The sequence below is a fragment of the Colobus angolensis genome, unplaced genomic scaffold (assembly GCF_000951035.1).
Source record: "Colobus angolensis palliatus isolate OR3802 unplaced genomic scaffold, Cang.pa_1.0 Scaffold77, whole genome shotgun sequence".
Lineage (NCBI taxonomy): Eukaryota > Metazoa > Chordata > Mammalia > Primates > Cercopithecidae > Colobus > Colobus angolensis.
Window position 1 is genome coordinate 1915254 of NW_012121487.1, and position 22138 is coordinate 1937391.

The 22138-nt window shown below is 57.8% G+C and overlaps 2 protein-coding genes across 5 annotated transcripts in view; one reads left to right on the top strand and one right to left on the bottom strand.

Moving 5' to 3' along the window:
• ZBTB7B (zinc finger and BTB domain containing 7B) lies at positions 1–15730 on the top strand. Of its 4 annotated transcripts, XM_011928238.1 has the most exons (5): positions 1–186; positions 7491–7630; positions 8146–8245; positions 11858–13017; positions 13420–15730. In XM_011928238.1, the coding sequence occupies exons 3-5, from the start codon at positions 8150–8152 to the stop codon at positions 13883–13885; spliced, it is 1722 nt and encodes a 573-aa protein (XP_011783628.1). In that variant the 5' UTR covers positions 1–186; positions 7491–7630; positions 8146–8149; the 3' UTR covers positions 13886–15730. The 4 variants fall into 4 exon arrangements, with proteins under 4 accessions (XP_011783628.1, XP_011783629.1, XP_011783631.1 ...); XM_011928241.1 differs by lacking the exons at positions 7491–7630; positions 8146–8245 and adding an exon at positions 11222–11300 and having other exon boundaries at positions 83–186; XM_011928242.1 differs by lacking the exon at positions 8146–8245 and having other exon boundaries at positions 89–186; positions 13420–15728.
• DCST2 (DC-STAMP domain containing 2) overlaps positions 15725–22138 on the bottom strand; it is a 15860-nt gene continuing 9446 nt past the window's right edge. The window contains exons 10-14 of the mRNA XM_011928500.1: positions 21223–21353; positions 20755–20882; positions 20290–20383; positions 20043–20183; positions 15725–15965 (exon numbers count right to left, since the gene is read on the bottom strand). Of these exons, the coding sequence (XP_011783890.1) occupies positions 15749–15965; positions 20043–20183; positions 20290–20383; positions 20755–20882; positions 21223–21353 (711 nt within the window). The 3' untranslated portion in view covers positions 15725–15748. The remainder of the gene's footprint in view (positions 15966–20042; positions 20184–20289; positions 20384–20754; positions 20883–21222; positions 21354–22138) is intronic.

Here is a 22138-nt window from a genome sequence, read left to right on the forward strand (position 1 = left end):
CGGGCGGCAGGAGGAGGCAGAGGGCGGCGGAGGAGGAGCCCCCCAGCAGCGAGCGGCGAGCAACTGACCGCGGCCTTCTGACCAGGACCGGAGCAGGGCCCCAAGCCCCCGGGCCTGGTGGGGGACGCACTTCTTCCCACACCCCGAGCCTCAGCAGCTCCAGCCAGCGGACCCGACGGCTGAGAGGTGAGTGTACCCCACTTTTGTCTCCTGGCTCGGGGTTCACTAGACTCGAGACTACTGCAGTGTCCTTCGTCCGTCCTGTAAGTGGGACCCCCACATACACACGCATGCAGATCAGATTCCCACCACTCCCCTTCCCTGTGCTTTCCCAACACCCTGGGTCTCTGGAATTGGTTTTAATTGGGAGGAAGGACAGAGAAGGAACAGCGGATGCCCCCCAACCCTGGGCGGAGGGTCCCCAGAAACTTTCTCTGCACTTCTCCTGGGATCAGACAGACAGGCGGCTTCGGGATGGAGAGGGGGTGAGGCGACACTGAGCGTTTCCCCAGTCTCCTTCGTGACTTTAGGGGGAGACCCCAGACCGGACCGAGTTGAGGGAATGGAAACGCTGACCGACTCTAACTAGGACAACGCGCACCCCCCCCACCCCGCGCCCCCTGGCGCGGTGGGTTGGCCCCAGGCCAGTTGCATGGGGGTTGGGGGGGCGCAGGAGGAGCCGCTGCTTGGGGGAAAGTTACCGGCTGGACTACGGTTTCTTGCGCTTCCAGAGCCGCGCTCTCTCCAGCGGTAGCGGGGCTCAGCAACAACCTCCGAACCGACATAGAACGACCTCTCTCTCCCCTGCCCCTCAATCCCACTCCCTTCCTTCAGGCTCCGGTACCGCCGCTACCTTTTCCACGCCAGCTCATGCCCCCAGAACCCGAGAGCCAGGGCGGGTGACTAGGAAGAATTCTCCTACCTACCACCCGTCCCCCCACCGGCGCCGGCGCACCTGCCCCAGCCCAGAGTGGGGGTCGCTACTGTGTTGTTGTAGAACCTACAGAGTGCGCCTGGCAGAAGGCTGCCATTCAAAGGGGTGGGGGGCGCTGCTTTCAATTTCCAGCTTTCTCTCCCTCCTCCCACCCCATCCCAAGTAAGAGAGCGACGTGTCCCGGCCAGAGCGAGGTGGGGGCGGGAGTGGGGGGGTGGCGTGGGCAGCGGGTTGTGCCCGGACACGTGCCTGCCCAGGCGCCCCGGCCCTGCTGGTGTTTAGAGAGAGGGCGGGTCCCCTGCCCCCCGCCCCGCACAACCCCCACGTATCAAAGGGCGGCTGAGACGTGGTGAGACCTCGGGGCGCCCTGGGGGGCGGGGGGGCGGGGAGCCTGGGTCCGGAGCAGGGGAGGGGCAGAGGCGCCGGTGCTAGCTGACCCACAGGAAACGAGCGCTGCTGACCTAGTTTGGGACACCGGAAGTGGGTGCTGGGGAGAGGGGGAGACCGGCAGGCTGTCCTGGCTTCCGGGCCAGGTGGAGGGTGTTCTTGAATTGACCCCCGCCCGAATGCCTTGGAGACCCCTAGCTGCAACCGAGAACGGGAATGAGTCAGCGCAGCTATTCCTCCTTCCCCCAACTTATTCCTGGAGGAGGGAGACCGCTTATCAGGGGCAGGGGATCCAGATTGGGCTGTGAGGGGTTAAACCAGGATGGGAACTGTCTGTTCCCTAAGGGAGTATGTGTGAGTGCGGGGATGAGGCCTGGAGGATTATGGGGTTGCCTCCTGCTGCCCTACACACACCAACTGGTTTGGTCACCCCTGTACCCGCCTGGCACTGCTGGGAGAGCTGGCATGGAGTGGGCATCAGGTTGGGGAGGAGAGAGTGGGCATAAGGAGTGTTGCGCTGCACTAGAGAGGGACATACTTGTGACTATGTCTGGGTGGTAGTGTTTCTCCTTAGCGGTAACTGGGGAGAAGGGCAGGGGGCTCCCCCTGGAGCAGCTGATGAAACAAGGAGAAATCTCTGTCAGTGCCTCTGTCCCTGGCCCCGGGGACCCCAGCTCCCGCAGCGTGCCTCTGTTACATGGTTGCTGTGGGCACAACACAACTAGCTGGCACCCCCAGACACTGTCCCCTCCCTTGGGTACCACACACCCCCAGCCTTGGCACAGGGGTCAAAAAGGGGTTAATATCACCAGAATGGGGCTCTGGGGAAGAAAGAAGGCAGTGCCCACTAGGCTCAGGTGTCAAGGAGACAGGCTTGCTCTAGTGGGACTCTCATCACTACTCAGCCCTGGCTGATGTAGACCCCAGTATCTGGAAGACAGGTGCTGTCCCCTCTTCTTCCCCATGGTGCCCCCTGGCACCCAGGGCCCCCAGCTCCTCCTTGGCCTAGTGCCTGCCCAGGGAGGGCGCGGCGGGCAGCGGGGGCTGGGCTAACAATGCACCATCAGGCCCTTTGTGTGCCTGCACTTGGCACCCTGGGGAAGGGTGGGGGAGGGGGCCCAGCAGGCATGGGGGGCGGAGCGCTCTGGGGTGGGGACAGTGAAGGCTGGGGGAGAGAAGCAGAGAATGAAAGCAGGTGGGGAGGAAAGGGAAGTAGGTCAGATAGGATGCCAGCCCCCCATTCCAAGCCAAGGCTGAGAAAACCAGCCCCTGATCCTATGGCTGCCTGGATGGCATCAGACTGAGGGACAGCCTAGGACTGGGCATTTCAGGTCAGAAGTCACTGCCCAGGGGACTGCTCAGATGGAGGAGGTTTGGCCTGGTACTGCCCCCTTCTTAATGGCTAAGAGACCCAATTCTTCTGGCCCAGGACCAAGGTCCCAAGATGAGTAGTGAATGGGCTCCAGGCAGGGCACTGCCCTCTGACAGAAGCCTCTGGGCCTGCTGCGGGGCTTCCTGCCTCTGTCCCGCTTGGCTCCCTGACCTTCCTGAGAGTTAAGACTGCCCTGACACCAGGCCTTAGGGCCTATGCCTGTTTTGGCCTAGGGCAGGAGAGAACAGTGGGGGAGGAAGGTGGGGACAGGCAGATGGATAGGACCCTGGCATGGGGTGTGCCCGCCCTGGCCTCTTCCCCCTCCTTGTGCTGAGTAAACTCGTGAGTAAACTTGACGTTTTGCCCGGACAGTTTGAAGTTGCCTCGCTGCCCCCTCCCCCCCACCTCTTGCCAACACAGAAGCAGCCAGGCGCCAAGGCGGGCCTGGGGGACTGGGAGGTAGGGGATAGAGCTGCTGTCATCCACCATCAAGTGTTTGGTGGGGTGGGGACGAGAAAGACCCCCACACCCAGCCAGGCCCAGGTCTTGGCAAGAATCTTGGCTGGGGCCTGCAAGCATCTCTCCAGAGCCTTGGGGAGCCCAGGAGAAGTGACTTCAAAGCAGGTCCTCTGCCCACTTCTGACCTCCACCCCTAGTAGGGAAAGGCACCCAGCTACCACCTGGCCCCCTGAATTGCCATCTTTAATATTCACTGGCACAGGGACAAAGCTACCTTTAACAAATTCCCCAGGGGGACCAGAGAGGACTGCCCCCTTCATCCTGTCCCACAGCTTAGGATGGACATCTTAGCCCTCTCTTCCCTGAGGCCTCCAGATGCCATGGTTCTGCTCTGGAGGATAGCATTGTCATTTGCCAGCACTTGCCCTGACTACACCTGGCCTAACCCCACATATACTTCTACCATATTCACCATCAGGCCTAGCTCTGATCTCCCCAAGCCCCTTTCTTTGCCTGCTATCCTCCCCAGAATCAGTCAGCCTTCAGAGCTTCCCAGTCAGCAAATACCTATGCCAGATTCAAGGTTTGAAGGTGCCCCAGGCAAAAGAGGGCTGATGGCAGGCAAAAAGAAACAGTGATCCCCCATAAATATATCAATTTGCTATCTTTTGACATCACTGATTTCTCTTCTTCCTCCCAGGCCAACAGAATGACATGGGGAAATGCCATCCCAGTCCCTGACAGGCCTCAGAGTGGGGCTCCCCCAGGCCTTTACTTTCGACCTCATGTCTCTGGCTTCAATTTCCTTCCTGTTTCCACCGTCCCCCCAACTCCTCCCCACCCATATGCCCCTTTCAACAGACATCCTCTCCTCCTTCCTTCCTCCTTTCCTCCCCCTTTGCCTGGGAGCAGGGGTCCTCTTTCCTCCACCATGGACATCCTAGCCTTTTACCTCTTCTTAAACCTAGCCCCCTTGGAGATTCATGACCAAGTCATCTGCCCTTCCCACCCATCAGCAAGGCTCTGGGGAAGAGGAGAACCCAGGGCTTCTCAAGGGGTACTACAACTCCCAAGGTACATACAAAGCAATTGTGGTGCACACTGGGAGTTGTAGTCCTTGAGCTCTCAATTTGGCTGAGTCTGGAAGTGTTTCTCGATGAGGGTGAAAACCAGAACTGGGATGGGTTGGAATGTGGGTACCCTCTGCATCCCCCCACTTTATTCTTGCTATTGCATTGCCATGGGATGCCATGTACCTATGACTGACATCCATCTCCCTTGCTGAGACATGCTACCCGTCCTCACCTTAGGGCCCCACCCAAAAGATGCCCACACCCTGCCCTGCTGTCCCTGGCAGGGGTGAAACAGAGGGGCCCCATGAACTCCCTCCCTGCCCCCTGCCCTCTAGGCTGGTTCCCTCCCTTTATGGGGATCAAAGGGCAGAGAGCAGCCCCACCCCACTCCCTCACAGGCTGCAGGCACTAGGGCTCTCAGGAATTGCAGGGACTTTGGTGCCCAAGCAAATGCTTGGGCAGGGGGAATGATGGGAGGTTGGCACCTGGTGGTAGGGAGATACACTGGCCCCCACCCTGGGGTGTGGAGCCTTCATTAACTGCTCACAGGGCTGTCCATTGCCTCCTAGGCTCTCCCTGTGTAGGCCCTGACCAGTGTGCTACCTTTGAGGGGGCGGCTTGAGAACAGGGTCTTAGGCCTTATCTGTAGGGCCTAGGGACCTGGGCCCGTCAGACTGGCACCAAGGCACAGGGTGACCCTCCCCCACCTCAGGCCCACAGTTGGCATGGGGCGCTGGGAGCAGGGGGGTAGGAGGGAGAGGAGGGCAGGACTGCCAGCATCCTGGTGGGTAGGTGCCAACCGGGCCGGGAGCTGGTGAGGGGCAGCAGGCCAGCGGCATTGAGCCAGCAGCTGTTGGGGGAAAGGGGAGGGGATACTTTAGGGGGCATTTCTATGGTACCCCCAAGCCTAGCAGGACTTGGGATGGCCTAGTGTCTGGGGGACACTAGGGCACTCCTCATTCCAGGAATAAGGGACCCCAGGAGTTGTTTAAGTGAAACTTGGTGGCCCATCCATGTCTGGGCTCAGAGCCCTCCTGAGTTGCCCCTCAGGCCCAGGCGGGTCCCACCCAACCGGCCAGGGTGGCAGCAGCTTGCGCAAGGGGTGGGGCTAGGCGCTTCCCAGCAGATGCCCCCTCCCGGCTCCTTCCTCTTTCGGTGCCCACAGCTCCCCCAATCTGTCTATCCCCCTCAGGCCAGCTCTGTTCCCCCTGATCCCCCTGGCTATTGGGGGCTGGCATGAGTGCTGCCCCCTGGCCTGGTTGGCAGGGGTTGGTGCCCGGGCGAGGAACTGTGGTATGTGAGTGGGTTTGGGGTGAGGCTATAGGGAGGGCGGGGTGCCGCCTTGCCCAGCCCCTGAGGGCCCCAGCCCAGTACAAGGTAGGGAGAATTCGGCCAGCTCCCTGGGGGACTGAGGAGCCTGCTGGGGTCTAGAGGGCCTCCTTGTGGTCCCCATCCCACATATTCTGAGGGGCTGGGACCCAGGCACCTGTCACCCCTGGCACTGACTGTCCAGGGTTCCCCTCCTCCCTCTTCTGGCCACTGCCGCCTCTGTCCCCTCCCCTCCCTTCTTCCTTCTCCTGGTCCCACCTCCAGTAGCCTCTCCCATTGCTCCTCCTCATCTCTGTCCTCCTGGACTGCCCCAGCTCCTACCTTTCCTACCCCTCACCTTTTTCCTCTTTTTAGGACTGAGTAAGGACAGGAGCGGGTGGGTTCTGCTGGGGCTTCAGGCACCACAGGCAGAGACTCTGGGCCCTCTCTCACGCCGCCAGCCCTCCGGTAACCCCTCCCTCCAAGCTGGGGGGAGGGGGGACAGCACCCAGAGGGTTAAGGCTGTAGGGGGGAGGGGCTGGGCCAGGTCGTGGGCGGCCCCTTTGAAGGAGGGAGCTGGAGCGGGGAACAGCCACCCTACCTCCCCCCAAGCCTGGCCCTCCCCCACCTGTCCCAACCTGCTGCCCCCAGGGGCCAGGAGGAGTTGCCGCCAGGCCCCTCAGCATTCAGGTGAGTAGGCCCTGCTCTGGCTTGGGAGATCAGGCCCCAGGGGGGCTTGGAGGCCTAGAATTAGCCAAGGGTCAGAGGACTGAAAAACAGGCCAGGAAGAGGGTGCCCAGACTTCACAAGAGAGTTTAGGGAACTGAGGGCTTGAGAAGCGGGAATGTGGGGAGGCTTCAGTGTCTAAGGGGACCCGAGCGGATCAGGAGAGGCAGAAGAGCAGCCTATAGGGACTGAGTGATTGCTGGGCCAGGCCAGAAGGCTGGTCAGGCTGGCAGAGAGCCGGGCTCCGGAGATCGGGCTGGGGTGTCCTCTGGGGCTGGGGGGCTCAGGTTTCTGCTGGCGGCTTGGCGGGTGTGGGGTTACCAGCCAGCTCGGTTACCCAGCTGGAGACACTAGGCTGGGGGGAGGGGGTGGGCACAGGGCAGACCCTGGCACCTTGTGCCGTCTCCTCAGGCCCTAAGGGGAGCTGGCACTGTCCAGGCAGACCCTGCTGAGAATCCTGATGGCCAGAGTCTGTCCAAGTGGACAATTGCCTGGTCCAGGGTGGGCACCCTCCGGGGAAAGTCCAGCAGCTCCAGGGCTGGAAACTCTGACGGGCAGAGAGGCACAGGTTGTCCCTCCACCCCCACCCCACATCCGCTCTCGCTGCAAACCCCCCTCCACCACTCATTCTCCCCAACTGCCTCCCAAATTTTGGTCCCCTGCTTCATCCAAAAGTGGGGCGTGGATGCCCTAAACTCAACCATCTTTTGGCAAGACCAGGTGTTGGGCAGGCCTGGCCCCTGATTTAATTCCTCTGCCTCTCTCCACTCCTCACATGCCTGGGGAGAAAGGAAGGGATGCTCGAAGCAAGGGGCCAATGGAGAAAGTGGAGAGGTTTGAGCAAGAGAGAACCAAGGGGAAGAGAAAGGAGAGGCGGGGACAGTTCCTCGGAGGAGGCCTAGGGACACTGATATGGTGGAGAGGGTGCGGAGTTCAAGGAGGGCTGAAGGAAGGAATGCAAAGGGTGGACTTGCGGAGGGAAGACAAGGGTCGAAGGAGGCAATGAGGGGACAGAACAAGGAGGCCAAGAGAAGGGCAAGAGTGAGGGCTGGCTGATGGCAGGGAATACCCAAAGGTAGTGGTGCGAAGGCTGGGAGGGTTGCCCCCATTCCTTCCTCCGCCATCTTTTATCTCCCTCATATTTCCCTTGATGGAGACTAAGGGGCTATGGGCAAGGGCTTGTGTCATGGAAAGAAAATGTAGGGAAGCATTAAGGTCTACCTCATTTCAGGAGCCCCAGAACCAGGACTGGGGGATTTGGAGCTGGGCAGAGACTTAACCCCCACAGCACCGGGAAGCAGCCAACTCCCCTCGCCTCCTTCCCCCTTCGTGGCTTGCGGTCTCTCTTCCCCGCCTCGGCCCCCAGGAAGTGTGAGTGCTGGGGGTGGTGAGGTTAGGAGGGGAAGCGTCATATGGGGGATGGGGAAGGCATGCACAAGCTTGGAGGGGCTGGGGTGGGGAGAGAAGAGCTCCATAAATGTCAGAGCATCCCTGGGCAAAGAACCTCTTCTTTGAAACTCTTCTAGTCCTCATGTGAGAAGAGGCTCAGCCCCTTTACCTTCCCTCCCCAACTGGGCAATCCAGATGGCTTCGGCCCCTGGGCCCCAGAGGCCCTGAGAAGTGGTGGAGGAAGCTGGAGAATAAGGATTCCTGGGTCCCTGAGGACTTTGGACTGGCTGTCCAATTTCCCCACCCCCTGGTCCAGACGCAGGCCAAAGCCCTGGCTTCGTGCAAACTTAGTTCCAAAAAAACAGGAAGAGAACCTGAGGCTGGAGTTGGGGTGGGGGTTGGAGGGAGAAAGGAGACAGAAGTAAGGGGGAGGGGTGGCCAGCCAAGGCACCAGGAGCGTTGGGAAGAGCCTCAGGTCTCTCCATCATCCCTGGCAGGAAGATGTTACAGCCTGGTCCTCATCCTCCCTCACCCCAAGCTGCTGCTCCTGGAGAAGCCTGGCCAGGCCCCTCTCAGGCTCCCTGGCAGAGCCTAGAGGTAGGGGCCTTGGAACCTGGGGAGGGGGGGCTCTGTGTGCCCGTGTCTCAGGCCCATATCTATTTTCTCCGCCGCTAATCCTGGTTCTGCCTGCTGCCCCCCACACTAAGCCTCACTCCCCTAATCCCCAGGGTGGGGAAAGGGGGGCCAGCTTTACTCAGCTGCCCTGTTCAGGGCCTCCTATCCCTGCCCTTCGGCTGGCTCAAGCCAGCAGTGTTGGCCCTAGTGGCCCCCAGCCCTGCACTGGACCCTGCCTGAGGTCAGCACCTGGGAAGAGTTCCCGTCTCCCTTTTCTTTCCAAGACCGGGCCAGTGGCCTCCATCTTTTGGTTTCTTGGTGCTGGACATACCCTGCCAGGTGCCCTTGAGCACTGAAGGGTAGGTGATAGGCACTCCCACCTTTACCCCCTCCCAACTTTCTCACCCTGAAGTCTTCCCCCAACCAAAGATAGGGCAGGCTTGACTCAGGGCCCAGTTTCAAGAGAGCTGCCCACCGGCTTGGCCGGTCTAGCAGGCCTGACAGTGAGGGGAGCCTGGGGGGGTGGCGGGAAAGAGGGGAGTGATGGGGCGGGGCCCCCAGTTCTTCCCCCTACCAGGCAAACAGACCAAACAGACCTTGCCCGGTTCCCTGGCACAGCTGCACCCCCAACCACCACACACGCCCATGCCCACAAGGTCTTAGCAAGAGGGGGCATGCCAGACTGGGTGGGGATGGGCCGCCTTCATGGGGCGTCAGGGGACTGGGCCCTCTGGGATGCAGAGGTGGGAAAGGTGCCCAAGGTAGGGTGGGCAGCCTGGCACCAGTGCCCTACCCTGGCAGAAAGGGGACGCCTTTGCCCCACCCATCCCTCCCAGATGATGGGCCTAGGAGGGCCCCTTGGCCTGGTTGGCACCACCATAGCTCCAGGTGGCACCTATATTGGCATGGGTGCTAGAGCCCTGGGTAAGGGTTAGGGGAGTTTCCCAGAAGCTAGAGAACCTTATGAACACCCTCTCCTTCCCACGCATGTCCTCTGCCTCTCCCCCTCTTTCATTGCTACCTCTTGGCCATGGGCATTGGATTTGGGCCTAAGGAGTTAAACACCCACCCTTGCCCAATCCCTGTGTGAGTTGCGTGGTGAACGAGCCTGAGCCTGTGACCTGACAGTGAGGTCAGCCAATCAGCGCCCCCACCACACCAAGTTGCCACGGAGACCGGCCCTGGGGTGGGAGAAAGGAGGCGGGCTTAGCAGCGGGAATGGGTGGGGTGGGCAGGGAAGGAGGGAGAGGGATGGGGTGAGCCACATGCCTGCCAGTGCCCAGCTCCCAGCCAATGGACAGCGAGGACAGCCCCACCCATCCCCCTTAGGAAGGACAGGATCCACTTGGGCCCAGGAGGGTGCCTACTGCTGCTTAAGTGGCTACAGCCACTGTTGCTGCTGCTCCTCCTGCTGCTGCTGCCCACCTGGTTTTTGTTTGTTCCCAAGTCTGGGGGCCATTTGCCACTTGTACCATTTGTAAAGTACAGTCAGGAGGATTAAAGGGAGCAGGGAGAGCTCTCAGATGGCTTGGTTCCTAGGGAGAGAAGTGGTTTGAGGGCTTAAGGTGGAAACAGGTGGGCTATCTAAGGGTGCCTAGATGTGGCTTACAAGCAAAGACCGACATGCGGGTGCTGCTCACCTAAGGTTTCTGTGCAGGAGCCCTGGCCTTGCAATGAAGGGGGCAGGCAGGGAGGCAGACACAGAGAATGCAATTCTTGTCTCCTAAAGAGAAAATTTGTGGCTTACCTCCCCCATTCATTCCCCCACCCCCCAAAAAAAACCTTTCCCCATCAATGGCCAGGGCTGAACAGCTGCTGATGCGGCAGAGGGGACACTGACAAAATGTCAGTGGGACTTGCCCTAAGGATCAATAGGGGTAGTCTTTAATATTACATATGAGGAACAGGCCTCCTCAGGAAAGGAAGTGACTTATCCAAAGTCATGTAGCTAGTAGTAGCCTGGTTCCCTCAGGGTGATTTAAGGGAGGGAGGCTGACCTGTCCCCAAGTAGTTTTCTTAACAGAGGCCATCTGTATAGTGGAATCTGACCTCAGGCTAGGCCAAGGCCAGAACATTTATTGAATCTCCACTGCGTATCAGGCATTGTGCCATATTTGGTCTCATTTAACCCTCACCACAACTCTAGGAGTCAGGTGGAATTATCCTATATTACAGACGAGGAAGGCGGCTCGGAGATTAAATCACTTGTTTAAGGTCATGGAGCTAACTGGTGGCAGAGACAGGATTCAAACTCAAACCTGGCTGACTCCAGAGCCCAGCTCTTTCCAGGCCCCAGCACTGTCTCCAGTTGCTCCAGACCCACAAAATGTCAGGGCTGAAGGGCTGAGCCATTGGGGCCACTACTTCCACCCCGTCCTTGCACAGCTGAGGAAATGGAAGCACAGAGAGAAATGACTTTCCCAAGGTCATTCAGCAAGATAGTAGCAGAGCCAGGATTTAAAGCAGGTCTCACCCCCTTCCAGGCCCCAACCCCTGCCCACACCTCTGCCAGCCTTGGGATGGCTGGCTGCTCTGCACCCACCTCCTGTGGCTGGGCGTTGGAGGGTAAAGGATAGAGAGCAGGACCAAGGCCCTCTGGAGATGTGGCTCTCCTGGAATACGGAGAAAGGGGTGGCAGTAACTGAGGGGGAGTTGGGGGGTGGGACTGGAACTTGGCCTATTGGCAGTGGGGGAGGGGGCGGGGGCGATGCTTATCTGTGCGGGGCAGGAAGCAACCGCGCCAGCCAGTGACACCCCAGCAAAGGGTGGCTGCTCCTTGGCCCCATGGGGGAGGGGAGGATGTGGGGGGAGGGATGCTGGGAGCTGTGTTTCCCATTTGGCCTCAAGAAGCGGGGGATCTAGAAGGGGAGATGAACCTTTGGTAGCCAGGGGAGGGGCACGAGGAGGAAGAGGATGATGCTTGGAAGCTGCCTTCTCTTCTTTGCATATGTTTTACAGTGTCCTAGCCGCTTTGGAGAGAGATAACTTGAGTTAAAGCACCTGTCTGTGCCTGGCCTCCAGCAGATCTTGGTCCAGTGTGAGTCTGAACTCTCTCATTGGCCTCTCCCCAGGTTATGAGGAGGTTTCACTACAAAGACCGTTACCTCACTTTTCAAATGACTGAGGCCAGCTGCCAGTACCACCCCCGGTCTTCAGCCAATTCTTTATGAAGCCTGAACCAGGACCCAGGCATCCTAGCTCCCAGTCCACTGCTCCTTCCAAAGAGATGGGGAAGGGGGCAGGTGACACAGATGGACCTCTATGAAAAGGCCAGAAAGGCAGGGCTCCTGCTGCCACAGAGGCAGAATAGAATAGTGTAGTGGTTAGGAACAAGGACCGGGCCCACTGCCTGAGTTCGAACACTGTTCTGCACTTAACTTGGAAAATCACTTCACCTGTCTGAACCTCAGTTTCCTTGTCTGTGAAATGATGATCATACTTCGGAGGGTTTTGGAAGATGAAATGAGTGTAAAGTACTCAGAAGGGTAACTGGCATGTAGTCATCCTTCAATAAATATTGGCTAAAGTTGGTCCTCTTTCCCCAGAGCCCTGTGGGCTGAGCGCTTTTAACCTCCCCTCTATTTGACTCTGCAGGAGAAGATGGGGAGCCCCGAGGATGACCTGATTGGGATTCCATTCCCGGACCACAGCAGTGAGCTCCTGAGCTGCCTCAATGAGCAGCGCCAGCTGGGCCACCTATGTGACCTCACCATCCGGACGCAGGGCCTTGAATACCGCACCCACAGGGCTGTGCTAGCTGCCTGTAGCCACTACTTCAAGAAGCTATTCACTGAGGGCGGTGGCGGAGCTGTCATGGGGGCCGGGGGCAGCGGGACGACCACTGGGGGAGCAGGGGCAGGCGTGTGTGAGCTGGACTTTGTAGGGCCAGAGGCACTAGGCGCTCTCCTTGAATTTGCCTATACAGCCACACTGACCACCAGCAGCGCCAACATGCCAGCTGTGCTCCAGGCTGCCCGCCTGCTGGAGATCCCGTGTGTCATCGCTGCTTGCATGGAGATTCTGCAGGGCAGTGGGCTAGAAGCTCCCAGCCCAGACGAGGATGACTGTGAGCGAGCCCGCCAGTATCTGCAGGCCTTTGCCACAGCCACAGCCTCTGGAGTTCCCAATGGTGAAGACAGTCCTCCACAGGTGGCCCTCCCACCACCTCCACCACCGCCACCTCGGCCTGTTGCCCGCCGCAGCCGCAAGCCCCGGAAAGCTTTCCTGCAAACCAAGGGGGCCAGAGCAAACCACCTAGTCCCTGAGGTGCCCGCAGTACCCGGCCATCCCTTGACCTATGAGGAGGAGGAGGTGGCGGGTAGAGTGGGCAGCAGTGGGGGCAGTGGGCTGGGGGACAGCTACAGCCCTCCCACAGGAACTGCCTCCCCTCCTGAGGGGCCACAGAGCTACGAACCCTATGAGGGTGAGGAAGAAGAAGAGGAGCTGGTATATCCCCCAGCCTATGGGCTGGCACAGGGTGGCGGGCCTCCGCTGTCCCCAGAGGAGCTGGGCTCAGATGAGGATGCCATCGATCCTGACCTGATGGCCTACCTAAGCTCCCTGCACCAGGACAACCTGGCACCAGGCCTGGACGGCCAAGACAAGCTGGTGCGCAAACGCCGCTCCCAGATGCCTCAGGAGTGTCCTGTCTGCCACAAGATCATCCATGGGGCAGGCAAACTGCCTCGCCACATGAGGACCCACACAGGCGAGAAGCCCTTTGCCTGCGAGGTCTGCGGTGTTCGATTCACCCGGTGAGCAGCAAGTGGGGAAGGGCCTGGCAGGGGCCGTGGGTAGGGGACAGGGTGGGAGGAGGGGGGAAGGAGTTAGGAGACCCGATGTGGAGGTAGGTGGTCATGGAGGGACTGGGACATGAGTGGGTTACTGGAATGAGGAGAGCAGAATAAAACAAGCCAGCGGGGGGTGGGTCTGGAGCATGAAGGATTTGGTGCCCAGGAAGGCAGTGCTGGAAGCAGAAGAGTGGATAATGGCAAGGCCTAGTTAAGCTAGAGGTAAGCCAGCAGGGTATCCTGGGGCAATAGTGGGGTAACAAATGGTGAGGGACAGGGATGGGACAAGGCCAGGGTAGTATGACCAGAAGGAGCCAGGGATCCCATCCTGAACACCTCCCTGCCCCTCACCCCTGCCTGTGCCAGGAACGACAAGCTGAAGATACACATGCGGAAGCACACGGGAGAGCGCCCCTACTCGTGCCCGCACTGCCCAGCCCGCTTCCTGCACAGCTACGACCTCAAGAACCACATGCACCTGCATACGGGGGACCGGCCCTATGAGTGCCACCTGTGCCACAAGGCTTTCGCCAAGGAGGACCACCTGCAGCGCCACCTCAAAGGCCAGAACTGCCTGGAGGTGCGCACCCGACGGCGCCGCAAGGACGATGCACCACCCCACTACCCGCCACCCTCTACCGCTGCTGCATCCCCCGCTGGCCTCGACCTCTCCAATGGCCACCTGGACACCTTCCGCCTCTCTCTAGCTCGATTCTGGGAGCAGTCAGCCCCCACCGGGCCCCCGGTCTCTACCCCGGGGCCCCCTGATGACGATGAGGAGGAAGGGGCACCCAGCACACCCCAGGCTGAAGGTGCCATGGAGTCCTCTTAAAGAGGGACGAGGGCCAGGCTGAAGCAGCACAAGGCCGGGGACACCCATGCCAAGCAGTGGGAGCATGCAGGACAGACACAGCAGGGGTCTGGGGCACGGAGCCTTGCTGGTGTCAGCATCAGCCCTTCCTCCCAGAGCCCTCATTCCAATTCCAAGTTAAGAAGGTATTGGGGCAGAGGCTCCCCAAATTGGGGTGATCCCCCAAGGAGTGATACATATATTGTGTATATATTTACAGCTCTATTGTAAAAGTGGGGTCCCTGTCCCCAGCTGCTCCTGGGGAGTAGAAGCAATAATGTATTTCTGATTTGTGGGTCCCACTTCGGCTATGCGGGTTTCTAGGGGGTGGGGGCTTGGGACCAAAGCCTTGCCCCGCCCCTATGCCCCTTGGGGGTTTTGGCTGTGTAAGGGGGTGAAGGACTGCCCCTCCCTTCCGAGACCCCTCCTTCCTGGTTTCTGTTCCTTTTTCCTGGCAGTGAATTATGCAAAGGGGGCTGGCAAAGGAAGGGTAGGTGGGGGAAAGCCAGGTGGAAGCTTGAAAGACTGGGGGACTGGGCCTGTAAGGAAGGAGCCATCCCAGTCCCCCTCCGCCCTGCTCCCGCCGCTGAGTCATGGGGTCGCGGAGAAGAAGGGGGCAGGGTGGCCTGATTGGCTCGCCCGCCCCTGGGGGCAGTGGAGAGGGGCCCCGCCCAGCTAGGGGAGCCGCTCGTTCCACTCCCCTCCCTGTCCCTCCCTCCCCGCGGCCCTGGGCAGGGAATGTCTTGTTCCCGCCGCTCCCTCCCCGGGGCCAGAGGGCAGGGCGGGCCGGGCGGCGTCCTACCCTCTTCTCCTCCTCCCCATCTCCTCCCCGCCCAGGTGCGAGCCGGAGCCGCCGCCACCGCTGCCGCCCCTGACTCACGCCGCCCCCGGGCTGGCGCAGCGAAGGGTGTGGGACAGGGTGAGGGGTTGGAAGAGCCTTGTGGAGAGCGGGCGAGCCGGCGCCATCTGGCGGCCATGCCCTGAGCGGGCGAGCGCCCCCCGCGGCCACTGGAGCGAGCTGTCTTTACTCTCCTCAGCCACCCCAGCTGGTGAGCGGCGCCCCCTTGTCAAGGCAGTGGGCACAGAACTTCTCGCTTGGCCGCAGGGAAAGGGGCTGCGGACCTGTGGGAAAGTGATCCCCTTCCCAGATCCTTGCCAGCTGGGCTTCCTGTCAGGCAGGGGAGAATAATCCCCTCACTCTTCTCTTAGGATTGAATCCACCCCCATTCTGTACATAGCCTCTTCTGTTGGTCTTGTTGAAATCTAGTTTCAGATTTTTAACTACCCAATTCTGCTGGGGGTGGGGGACACCCCCCCTTCCTCGCTGGGTGCTGGACCCCTTTTGCAGCCTGGGCTCTGCCTTGCACTATTTCCCCTTCCTGGCCTGACGGCTCCTCCCCCTCCTTAAAAGGGGCAGGTTCAGGGGCCCGGTGCTCTTCCTCCCTTCCATGCACCCCCATGCCCATTTGCACAGCTGCCCAGGTACCCCTAACAGTGGGGAGGGGTCACAGGGAGGGGGTAGCGGGACCAGTCCCTGTATCTATTTAAAAAGTGATGGTGTAATATATTGGGGTGGCGGGGAGGTCGGGTTGTCCTGGGCCTCATCTTAGCATTTCAGGTGATGGGGGGAGCCCAGGGCTGGGGAGACCTGGGGCCCAGCCCCAGAGAATGGGGACAATGTGGCCTCCTTTCTCCCTACTTTCGGCTTTCCCAGTCAGTGCCTTAGGGGGAGAGGCACTCCCCCCCTCCTATTCCCTTCCCCTCATCCCAACCCCCCCACCAAGGGTGTAAGCGACAGGAAGAAATAATAATAATTTAAGATTCACACTTGTGTCCACTTTTGGTTTATTTGGGGGGTGGGTGGGAAGGATCAGGAAAAGAGGGAGGTGAGAGAGGGACTGAGGGTTCTGAAGCTGGAGTGGGGGCTGCTTTGGGGGCGGAGGATGTCTCAGGTGGTCTGTGGGGCTCAGGGCTGGTGAGAATGCTAATAGGCTGATGGGCTTCAGGTAAGGGCTGCTGCCCGTGCTTCCTCTGCTGAGGCCCCTTCTCCTCATCCAGGTCACTAGTGAGGAGAGGAAGGGGGTGGCCGGATCACCCACCTTCTGTCTTCACAGGTGCATCCCTGCCCCCTGCCCTGCCCCATCTGTTCAGATCCAGCTCCTGTTCTTTATGAGGAACTCCTGCTCTCTCAGACCCACGAGGCATACCAGCCCATGGCTGTAGATATTTTCTGATTTTAGGCTGATGCTGAGCGGGGGCAGTGACTTGCCTGAGGCCACATGGCTAGGAAGGACAGAACCACTAGTGACCTCAGTGGTCACACCTGCTCAAGGCTCAAGCTGTCCCCTCTGCTGACCCAGCTTATCCTTTCACTGGGCCCTCTAGAACCTCTGAAAAGAAAGCTTTGCTTCCCCTTCAACCTATCCACTCATCACGACCTCCACTGCCCCATTCACACTGGAATGTGCCCACTGGACAGTTTTCTTTGCAGTCCTCCCAAGAGGAGGCAGCTTAACCTTCTCAAACCCAGCTGGCCCCTAGTGATTTTTGCAAAGCCCCTGGCTGCCACGACAGCTATACCACCAGTGCTGTGGCTGTCTCCTCAGGCCTGCCAGACACCTGCCACATCTGTTTAAGATGCCAGCTCTGGACTCCTGCTGTTTGTATGGTCCTACAACCTCCTCATTAGAGGACCCATCCAATTTTCTGGCCTCTCAATCCCTAACCTCCTTGGTCCTATTGACTGGCATCTCTGTTCCCACTCAGACGTCCTCCTCAGCATTGGCCCTTCACTGGATTCATTCCAGAGTTCTTCCCTGGCCATGGCCCCCTCTCTGAGCCCCTCCTGTTCAGGCAGCTCTCCCTCCTGGCCACTGCCCCTGTTCTAACACGTCATCAAGACAGACCCTGGGCTGCCCCCAGGAGCCTTAGCCCCTCCTCTTCCCCAGTCATGTCAGACACTCTTACCAAAGACACCTCAATTCTCGCTCCATCTTGTCCTCCTGACCTGCCCAGAAAAAGCCTTCCACCCCTGAATCCTATTCATGGCTACCACATGTGCCAGAGAAAATCACATAACCAAGGGCACTGGAGCAATCATTACAGGTTACAGCTTCCAGCATCATCTGGGCCTTTGACACTACCTGGAAATCCCTTAACCTCTCCAGTCAGCTTCTTTGCACACTTGCCACGGTAGGTCTTTCAACCTCTACCACCCACTCCTTGAAATCTTTATTCCACTCCCAGCTGCCTGCTCTGCTCTCTCAGCAGGTGCTCTTGCCTCCTCCTCCCCAGAGAGAAGCAAGGCCACCAGGGTGGAGTGGGCTTAGCTGCTCAGGGGAAAGTATACTCTCCCCCTCTGCCTCTGCCAGCCTGCTCCTTTCTAAGGCAGGCCACCTGGTCCACCTGGCCCTGGAACCCAAACCTCCCTCCCCAACGCTCTTTTACACTGCCTAAATGCTCAAATCTTCCTGTCCTTAGATCTAGAAAACACTTTTAGTGCTGACTCCCCTTCAAGCTACTTTCTTGCTCTGCGAAGCTAACTCTGTCTTTCTCTTCACCATCAAGCTTACATTTTTTCAAACTACAACACTCATTAGATGAAAAGCATTATCAAACTCCTGGCAACAGTGATGCAGGAGCCACATACCATATTTCTGAGTCCTTTTATTTTGTATGTATGTATGTATGTATTTATTTAGAGACGGAGTCTCTCTCTGTCACCCAGGCTGGAGTGCAGTGGCGCGATCTCGGCTCACCGCAACTTCCGCCTCCTGGGTTCAAGTGATTCTCCTGCCTCAGCCTCCCAAGTAGCTGGGATTACAGGCGCCTGCCACCATGCCTAATTTTTTGTATTTTTAGTAGAGACAAGGTTTTACCATGTTGGCCAGGCTGGTCTCAAACTCCTGACCTCAAGTGATCCACCTGCCTCAGCCTCCCAAAGTGCTAGGATTATAGGCGTGAGCCACCGCGCCCGGCCTTTCTGAGTCTTCTTTACCTGACAGCCCTCAACCCATCATGACAGATCCAGTTTTGGTCTTCCCGATGCCATGAAAAACATTCCCACAAGCCACTCCAGTGATTTCCCGACTGCCTGTCACCTGTCTTCACATGATCCTACTTGATTTCTATTTTTTTTTTTTAATCTTCTCATTTTTTGAGACTAGGTCTTGTACTATTGTCCAGGCTGGAGTACAATGGCACAATCTTGGCTCACTGCAGTCTCGGCCTCCCTGGCTCAGTGATCCCTCCCACCTTAGCCTCCTGAGTAGCTGGGACTAAAGATGTATGTCACCATGTCCAGCTAATTTTTATATTATTACTTATTTATTCATTTATTGAGACCAATCCTCCCTCTGTCGCCCACGCTAAAATGCAGTGGCACAGTCTTAGCTCAATACAACTTCTGCCTCCCAGGTTCAAGCAATTCTCCTGCCTCAGCCTCCTGAGTAGCTGGGACTACAGGTGTGTGCCACCATGCCTGGCTGATTTTTGTAGTTTTAGTAGAGATGGGGTTTCACTATGTTAGCCAGGCTGGTCTCGAACTCCTGACCTTAAGTGATCCTCCCACCTCAGCCTCCCAAAGTGCTGGGATTACAGGCGTGAGCCACCATGCCCTGCCAAGTTTTTGTATTTTTAGTAGAGACGGGATTTTGCCATGTTGCCCAGGCTGGTCTCAAACTCTTGGACTCAAGAGATCGGCCCACCTGGGCCTCCCAAATTGCTGAAATTACAGGTGTGAGCCACTGTGCCCATCCCCCCACTTGATTTCATAAGTTTGCCTCTCCTGCTTTCTTGAGCCTCTCCCCTCCCTGTCCCCTCCCACTCTCCTGCCATGCCCTCTGCCAGGATGATCTAGCTCATCCTCTCTCTTACAGTCTCTAGCTCAACAACCCCCCAAAAATATACCTCCAGCCCAGAGCCCTGCCTTTTTCTAACTACCCCCCTGGGCATCGCCAGCTGGATGCCCTACAGACACCTCAAAGATCTCAAACTGGGCCAGTCGTCTTTCACCAGAACCTGTTTATCTTCCTGCCCTAACACCTGCCCAGGCCCAAGCATAGAAATCCCAGTCACACTCAGCACCTCAGTCCTGAGGCCATCACGAACTTCTCCTAGACTAAGACAAGCTCCTCTCTGACCTCCCTGCTCCTGCCCAACCTCCACTCTGCCTTCTTTGTTTATGGTCTTAAAAGACAAATATGAGCATATCACTTTCCAACCTAAGCTTTTCAAATGACAAGTTAAGGTTCTTGCCCCTCTCTTCCCACCTTGACTTCCAACCTCATCTCCCAGCATTCTCTGAGGTCTCTACCCAGTCACACCCATCCCTTGGGCTCTACCCTTCTGAATGCCTCACATTCTCCAAACCCACACAGGCCTCCCCTTGGAATGCTTTCCTCTACTTCTCAGCCTAACAAACCACCAAGTTGCACCCAAAATCCAGCCCATGGCCAGGCACCATGGCTCATGCCTATAATCCCATAATCCCAGCACTTTGGAAGGCCAAGGTGAGAGGATGGTTTGAGCTCAGGAGTTTGAGACCAGCCTGGGCAACATAGTGAGACCCCCGTCTCTACAAAATAATAATAATAATAATAATAATAATAATAATAATAATAAAATAATAATAAGCCAGGCATGGTGGTGTGCCTGACGTCCCAGCTACCCAGGAGACTGAGGTGGGAGGATCACTTGAGCCCAGGAGGTTGAGGTTGCAGTAAACTGGGATTGCGCCACTGCATTCCAGCCTGGGTGACAGAGTGAGACCCTGTCTCAAAACGAAACAAAAATCCAGCTCATTTATCACCTCTTCTATGAAGCCTTCATTAATATGTCCCTTTTCCCAAATTGGCTGTTGTGTCTTCTGTGCTGTCCAGAGTGTACTTCACTCCTTTATCAGGGTACTGTCCACCCTGTTATCTATTCGATGTCACTCTCCCCAAGGGCATGGTGAGCTCCTCCAGGGCCATGGTGCTAACACAGAGCAGCCGCTTGGCAAACCTCAGTTACTTCCCCTCCCCTCATGTCTCTCTCAAGCCCTGGCAAAGGTCCAGACACCCAGGAAGGCCTTTGTAAATGGAACAGAACCTGCTTAGGCCTCACAATTCCTAGGTGCCAACTCCTGCTTCCTGCTTACCTGGACTCGGAAGTGGACTCCATTGAGAGGCTCCTGCCGAGCACTTCTTGGAGCTGTTGCTGCAGTAACCATGCCTGCTCAGGGTCCTTCGATTGAGCTGCAGCCAGCCATAGCTGAGGGCCCTCCTCATCGCTGGAGTCCCTGGAGAAGACTCTCATCTCAGTGGCCCGCAGACATCCTGGGAGAAGGGTGGCTACTTCCACTGCCCCTACAGACTCCAGCCACCCCATGTCACTGAAAGACTCACAGCTCCAGGTCTAGGTCGCCCTGGTAGGAGAGGGGAGATGCACACACAGAGCAGGTATTGTCCAGGAGGCGGAAGCAAGTGAGGCAGTAGAGACCTGGCGGAGGCCGGGGGAGTGGAGGTGAACCCGAGCTCACCCACCCACCCTCTGTGCTTCCTGGCTGCCAGCCCCTGCCTCCCCTCACACCCCTGGAGGAACCATCCTTGTCAAGGGGTGCACACTAGGGAACTGCTGCAATGCCACTTGCACATAAATCCTGTTCATAAATACCTGGGAGAATAAAGGCAAGCATGGAGAAAATGAGCTACCTGAGGGCTCTGTGTAAAGGAGGACATGCATAGTAATGAAGGGAGGGGCACAAAAGGTGAGGTACAAGAGAAGTCCATCAAGGAAGGACCACAGTGGATTGTCATATGCAAGTGGGGTAAGTCTGAGCAGGGAGAGGCACACGCCCCAGGGGGTCTCACCTTGGCAGCCCGGGGTACTGCAGGACACAATGTTCTCCATGTCTCCCTCATCCTGGGGCTGCCCACAGCCCAGGCAGTAGGCCCGATGCAGCCAAAAGTGGCTGACAAATGGACCTAGGCAAGGGCACCTGAGAAAGGGGTCACAGACACTAAGTAGGCCAGACCAGCCAGCTTAAGCCTCCCCACTCCAGCACCAACCTCCAAATGGCAGGGAGGACCTCCTGACTTCCTGCAGTACATCCTCCATCCCTCTGACTTCAGCAGCAACCTCTCCATGGCTCTGCCTTCCTTCCTCCCTTCACTCCTCACCCCTAAGAATTCCCATCTCTCACAGCGTTAAGGGCATGCAATGGGCATCCTCTTCAACCAAATCTCTTGACACTTAGAGAGGACAGAAATCCATTCCAACTCCTGGCTCTTTTTCTTTCCCCTCTTGCCCCACCCCTATAGGAAAGACAGTGGCCTCACCGACTGGCCAGCACTAGGAAGGCACTTCTGTGGCCCTGGTCAGCTGCCCGCCGCCTCACTGATCGGTGCAGGGCAGCCAACAGATTGGTTCGGCGGCTCAGAAGTATGTTGTACAGGTAGGAGATCCTCTCCTGGTGCGGGGAGATCAGGGATGGGGTCCCACTTGACCCTGTTTTGTCTGCCTGGAATGCCCTCTGAGCCCATCTCCACTCCCTACCTTTTCCTTCTGTTCAACTCTAAGTTTGGCTCAAATGCCCTTTCCTCTGGGAAGTCTTCTGGACTTGCCCAGGTGGAGTTACCACTCTCTTCTCTGGTTTTTCATAACACTTTTATTCATTCCTAAATAAAAGTGCTTTTTAAATTACAATGTCTTATTAAAAGCTTGTCTGGCCGGGTACAGTGGCTCACGCCTGTAATCCCAGCACTTTGGGAGGCCGAGGTGGGCGGATCACCTGAGGTCGGGAGTTCAAGACCAGCCTGACCAACATGGAGAAATGCTATCTCTACTAAAAATACAAAATTAGCTGGGGTGGTGGCACATGTCTCCACCAGTTACTCGGGAGGCTGAGGCAAGAAAATCACTTGAACCCGGGAGGTGGAGGGTGCAGTGAGCTGAGATCACGCCATTGCACTCCAGCCTGGGCAACAAGAGCGAAACTCCGTCTCAAAAAAAAAAAAAAAGGAAAGAAAAAAAAGCTTGTCTGCCCTGCCTCGAGTCTGTGAGCTCCAGACTGTGTCTGGTTCATCCTGGCATCCTTGGAGACCAGCATAGAGATAGGGGAATATAGTAGATGCTCAGTAAATGATTAGTAAATGAGTAAACCAATGGTGAGGGTTTTTTGTTTGTTTGTTTTGTTTTGTTTTTTGAGATGGAGTCTTGCTCTATGGTCAGACTGGAGTGCAGTGGCGCAATCTC

What these genes read in the sequence shown, in the direction of transcription:
- ZBTB7B (XM_011928238.1), top strand. Translation starts at nt 8,150, where the DNA reads ATGTTACAGCCTGGTCCTCATCCTCCCTCACCCCAAGCTGCTGCTCCT. An exon ending in CTCCCTGGCAGAGCCTAGAG is followed by an intron (nt 8,246 to 11,857) that starts GTAGGGGCCTTG and finishes TTGACTCTGCAG; the next exon opens with GAGAAGATGGGGAGCCCCGA. An exon ending in TGCGGTGTTCGATTCACCCG is followed by an intron (nt 13,018 to 13,419) that starts GTGAGCAGCAAG and finishes TGCCTGTGCCAG; the next exon opens with GAACGACAAGCTGAAGATAC.